This window comes from Phyllostomus discolor, chromosome 13 (genome assembly GCF_004126475.2).
Source record: "Phyllostomus discolor isolate MPI-MPIP mPhyDis1 chromosome 13, mPhyDis1.pri.v3, whole genome shotgun sequence".
NCBI lineage: Eukaryota > Metazoa > Chordata > Mammalia > Chiroptera > Phyllostomidae > Phyllostomus > Phyllostomus discolor.
This window is the reverse complement of record NC_040915.2, coordinates 44,876,480-44,882,479: the sequence shown is the minus strand read 5'-3', so window position 1 is coordinate 44,882,479 and position 6,000 is coordinate 44,876,480. Positions and strand designations below refer to the sequence as shown.

Below are 6,000 nucleotides of genomic sequence, written 5' to 3'. Positions count from 1 at the left end.
TCAACACCAAGCCCACCGTGCCGAGCCCCCTTCTCTTCCCCTTGGAGACAACACCCTAAGATCCCTGTCGTAGGCCTGAACGTCCACTGGCTATTTAGCTGCAATCCCCTCCTCACCAAACCCTCTCCGCATTTAACCAAAACATCGGTTTTATGCTCCCCACTGCACCAGTCTGACTTCCTGCCCCCACCAAATGCTCCACCAGGAAGAAGCCAATTAGCTGTTACCTGGTCAGGTCTTGAGTTTGGGGATCACTGGTGTTTCCAGCTCCCCACTTACCCACTCTTCCTCCCTGGGGGAGAAGGCCCAGACGACAGCTCTGTCACAGGTGGCAGGGAGCCATGGCGTCTTGACACTGGCGTTGGATTCAGTGCCATCAGGGTGAGCACACAAGCCGAGGGCGGGGTGGGCAGGCCGGCTTCACAGGCGTGCAAACTGTGCATTTGCACGGGGCCTCCTCCGCGTGGAAGGGCCCCTGTCTGATCAGGGCTCTGCTTCCTACAGGCCTGGGTTTTTTCTTTGCACTGGGCCCCCCCCACAAATTTGCAGTCGGGCTGGTCAAGTTTCATGACTTGGGGTCTTGAATGTTGACGCCTGAGGGGTCAGTGCAGCAACCTTGCCCCGTCTCTTGGACCTCCTTACACTGAGGCAGAGTGACTGACTCCCTTCTTAGACTGGACCTTAGTTAAAACATATTGACCAAAAACGACATCCGATGAATGTATTTAGAAGAATAAAAAGAAACATATAGTTACGGTAACTTCTCGGGAGGGAGAATACTTTTTACTATACGGCCCTTAAGAAGACTTAATTTTTTGCCCTGACTGGTGTGGCTCAGTGGACTGGGTGTCTGTCACCCTGTAAAGTGAAGGTCACCGGTTCGATTCCTGGTCAGAGCAGATGCCTGGGTTGCAGGCTGAGGGCATGCAAAAGGCAGCCGATCAATGTGTCTCTCCCTCTTCCTCCCTCCCTCCCCCTCCCTCTAAAAGTACGTAAATAAAATATTTTTAAAGACTATTTAATTTTTACCCTCTGCATACATAACCGTCTAAATAAAGTCAAGGAAAGGTTTTTGAACAGCAACACGCGCTGGCGTCGCTATCTCTGGGCTGACATTTCCTGTTTCCAGAGCAGCTGTCCTTGGCCAGCAAACACACACTAATGAGTGGGAGTTGTTTTACATCGCTTCAAAGAGCTCTGGAGATAAATTATTTCCCATCAGGTTTAAATTTAACAGAGAGCGAGCCAATGATAGAAGCTGCGAAATTTGGTTGGTGTCTTGTTGCTGCTGAACCCTGGGCTTTTCCGTCACCGGCCGCTGCGGAACTGGGTCTCGCCGTGTTGAGGGGGCGGCATCGACACACCTGTGAGCTTCCGAAGCTTTCTTGATTTATAATCTCCCTATTCAAGATGAATGCCTACACTTAAGGTATCATTATCCCTTGTTTACGAGTTAAAGGAAAGAATACACCCATGCAGAAGATACAAGAAAGCCAACACCCAGAAAGTGAATGAAATGTGCTTGCCGTCGGCCCAAAACCACCAACACATCGTTTCCTTTTAACTCCAGCCAGGGGCCGACGCGCACTCGCCAGCCCGCACGGGCACTGCCAGCGCCACGCAGCCCCTCTGCAGAGCGGGGCGGCCTCAGAAGGGAGTTCACGCCACAGAAACACCGCGCCGGCCCCCCGTGAGATCCACCGACGTCCAAAAGGGGTCTTGCCTGAGCACGTGTGTAAACGGAGTCACATAATGATGGGGAGTGTGCCCAGCTTCTAATAAGATATTGGCAATTTTATTCAGAAAGAACGTAATCTTTACCACCCTAACAGCTGCTTATTAACACAAAGTCGGTGTCTTTGCTATCAAAAGGAAAAGGGAGGACAAAACAAGTATGTGTGTTTTAGCAGCAAAATCAGACAAACGAGTCCGAAGGCAGTTTATTGACAGACACCAAAAACAGCATCTGTGCGGAGGGCGGGAATGTAAACAAGTCCAAACCTGGTGTGCTTGGCAGGGACGCTCTCGCTAGAGGTGGTTTATCAAGGGCACCCCGTGCGAGGGCAGCTCCTGGTGCAGCTGCCGGAAGAGCATGGCACAGCGGTTCCTCTCCTGGGTCTTCCCCAGGGCGTGGTAGAGTCTGGCCTGGAAGTACACGACGTCTCTGATCCGCTCCTTGCAGTCGACCTTCGAGAAATAGTTCTTGGCTTCACTGAGGTTCTCGATGGCGGCCTCCAGAGCTGACGGGAAGGGGGGCATTTTACCACACGCGTCTATTCACACTTCGCACAGCGTTTCACCCACTCAACATCTACTTTTATGGATTTAACACGTACCAGACACTGTCTTATAACTTTCACTTACACTTTGTGTTTATTAGCTCTTCAACAGATTTTAAATTTATTTTTTAATCTTCCCACTGGGACCTACTTTCGCTGTTACCCTGCGTGGTTTCCGGCACACAGCACAGTCGTTAGACAGCGTGTGCTTCACGGAGTGCCCCCCGGCATTTCCAGGGCCCGCCCGGCCCCTCACTGAACGGTCGCAGCATCACCGCCTACCGTCCCTGTGCCTACAGACACGTTTCTCCCCAGCTCCGCGGGAGGGAAACCACACCGGAGCACGAGAGGAGGACTTTAGCGCTGGCTTCCAGCCCCGAGCCTGAATCTCTGGGGTGAGTAAGCGTTCATTCGCTTCAGCTTTCGTGACAAATACGCACATGAAAGCACTTTAAATCCTGCGTGAAACGTTAACCTCATAAAAGTGTGAGCACATCAGGACTCAAATACTGCCCCCAATTTTTCTTCTTCTGGGTCCCACAGTTTTAGAAGCTTTCTGCAACAATATTGCCCAACAATCTTTTTATGGTTTCCTACCTTCAGCTTTCTTCGGCGGCTCGTAGGAGGCTGCTGAAGCCACCTGGCACTTGGCCACCAAGAACATGGCCCGGCCTTGTCCAGGACAGCTCCGTCTGCCAGGATGGGCTCAATGGCCATGTGGAGAAGACTTAAGGCCTGTTCTGGATTCCGAGGATGAGCTGAAAAAGAAACACCGCGGTGCTGTGCACCCCGACCACCACAAGGGGCTCCCTCTCTGGCTCTCCTCTCCGGAAGGCCGTGTCCAGCTTACCCTCTCCCTGACCCGCACCACATTTAACATGCCCCATGCTCTTAGAAGATACACTGCGTGAGGGTCTGATCTCCGACTCCGACAGACACAGGAGGGAGCAGCTGTTCAATTCTGTGATAGGTTTTGTCTTTGCAAAAAGATTCGGCACAAGACCCTTTAGACTGGCGACCCCAAGGGGTTGGCTTGCCTGCCTAAGCGTCAATCACTGGAGGAAGAGAAGCCACCAAGAAAACATCCCAAAAGCACACAGTCAAAAGAAACAGCAGGGAATTAGAATGGCACACTAGAAAACATCTACTTAACACACAAAAAAGCAGTAATGGCAGAAACTGAGGAACAAAAAAGATAAAAGACATATAGAAAAAAAAGCAAAATAGAGTACGTCCCTTCTTATCCACAATTATACTAAATGTAGAAGACAGAGCCTGGCAGAGTAGACCAAAAAGAACGATCTGACTACAGGCTATCTACCAGAGACTCCCTTTAGACTGAAAGACACAAACAGGCTGGAAGTAAAGGACAGAAAAGATATTTATTCCACTCAAACAGGAACCAAAACAGAGCCAGAGCGACTGTTCCAACATCAGACAAAATAGACTTAAAGTCAAAAACTAATGCAATAGACAAGGAAGGACATTACGTACTGATAAAAGGGTTGATGCATCAAGAAGATACCAGAATAAGCAGAACCCACACACACCACACAGAAGCCCAAGAGCCATGAAGCAACAACTGACACAACAGAACAGAGAACCAGCGCCCTCCACAATTACAGTTCACTGCTCTACTGCCAGTAATGGCCCGACTCACCAGACAGAGGCCAGCGAGGAGATGCAAGAACTGAACACCTCTAAACCAACTACGCGTACCGGGCGCCCACAGAGCGCCCCACCCCACAACACACTGCACAGTCGTCTCAAGGGCACGGGGCGCATCTTCCAGGGCAGACCGTGCATGAGGCCACAAAGTGATAATACAAAGACTGTTACCACAAAGGATCTTCTCGGACCACAGGGGATGGAATTAGAAATCAGTAACAGAAGGGAATCCAGGAAATTGACAAATATATGGAAAGTAAACAACATACCCTTAAATAACGATGGGCCAAAGAAATCAAAGAGGGATTAGAAAACAGTTTGAGATAACGAATTCACAATATACCAAACCTATAGGATGCAGTGAAGGAAATGTAAAGCTGTAAAGGCATACATTAAGAGAAATTTAAAAAGAAAGAAGATCTCAGATCAATAAGCTCAACCTCTACCTCAAGAACTGGAAAGAGGCCTGTGGCGGTGGACACACGAGACGATACACAGCCCCGACTGCTGTGGCTCAGCGGGTTCGGACTGTCCCGCAAAGGGGAAGGTCACTGGTTCGACTCCAGTCAGGGTGCACACCTGGGTTGTGGGCATCATCTGTAGATCGTCTTTTTTTTAAATAAAAGATTTTATTTATTTATTTTTAAATTTATTTATTTATTTTTAGAGAGGGGAAGGGAGAGAGAGGAGGGAGAGAAACATCGATGTGTGGTTGCCTCTTGTGTGCCCCCGCCAAGGGGACCCGGCCCCCAGCCCAGGCCTGTGCCCTGACCGGGAATGGAACCGGTAAGCCCTTGGTTCGCAGGCCGTCGCCCAGTCCACTGAGCCGCACCAGCCAGGGCTATTTATTTATTTTTAAAGAGAGGGAAAGGGAGGGAGAAACAGAGACAGAGAAAACACTGATGAGCAAGAGAGACATATCAATCAGTTGCCTCTCCCACACCACCCCCCAGCCGGGGACCAAACCTACGGCCTAGGCACGTGCCCCGACTGGGAACTGAACCTGGGACCTTTCAGGGACACTAGCTTCACTAGGCTGCACATGCTTAGTAAGGGGGACTCGTCTCTTCATTGAGGACACTTGAATCATATGAACCATTGGCTGGCCCAGAGTTATGCTTGATTTAACTAGGGGATGAACAGAATAAAGAAATGAGGAAGTCGTATGTTCACTGAAGGGTGTAGGGAATGAAAAATTTCTTATGTTTGCTTTCCGTCATACACGGGGGGGAGTCAGCCTGCCGGCCAGCGTCCTAGGAGAACACTCCACCAACCGAGCCACACCAGCCGGGCCCTACTAAACATTTACAAATTCGTTCCGATCTGTCTCAGACACTTCCAAAATAGAAACGGCCAGTATTTGTGAGGTCATTATTATACCGATACCAAAGCACAACAAAGCTGCCACAGGAAAACAAAACTACCATCTCTTATAGGAGAAACAATGCCTCAACAAACACTAGCAAACCTGATCCAGCAGCACGTTACAAGAACTGTGCATTGTGACCAGCTGAAATTTATCCCAGGAACGTAGCAGTCGTTCAGTATACAAAATCAATCCAGTTAAACTGAATTACCACATGTTACCAATTCTGCTCTTAATTATGCCCAAGAGAAATGAAAACAGCTATCCACACAAAAACTTGCGCGTGAATGTTAAGAACAGTTACTCATAATAGCCAAAAGGTGGAAACCACCCAATGAACTGATGAACAGAAAAGTGAAACATGTATTTGTCCAGTGGAATACGACTCAGCTGTCACAGGCAATGTAGTATATGCTGCAACATGAATGAACCCTGAAACATCACACTAAGCGAAGGAGCCAGGCACAAAAGGACAGATATTGTATGATTCCGTTATATGAAACATACAGAATGGGGCCCTGGCTGGTGTGGCTCAGTGGACTGAGTGCCTGCCTGCAAGCCAAAGGGTCGCTGGTTTGATTCCCAGTCAGGGTACATGCCTGGGTTGCTGACCAGGTCCTCAGCAGGGGGTGCACGAGAGAACCACACATTGATGCTTCTCCCCCCTCCTGCTCCTACCATTTCCCC

At 49.5% G+C, this 6,000-nt stretch overlaps 1 protein-coding gene across 1 annotated transcript in view; it reads right to left on the bottom strand.

The window, feature by feature from the left end:
* Positions 1 to 1,897: 1,897 nt before the first annotated feature.
* ANAPC5 (anaphase promoting complex subunit 5) overlaps positions 1,898 to 6,000 on the bottom strand; it is a 29,468-nt gene continuing 25,365 nt past the window's right edge. The window contains 4 exon segments of the mRNA XM_028527573.2: positions 1,898 to 2,240; positions 2,877 to 2,954; positions 2,957 to 3,025; positions 3,028 to 3,037. Coding sequence (XP_028383374.1) covers positions 2,029 to 2,240; positions 2,877 to 2,954; positions 2,957 to 3,025; positions 3,028 to 3,037 — 369 coding nt within the window. The 3' untranslated portion in view covers positions 1,898 to 2,028.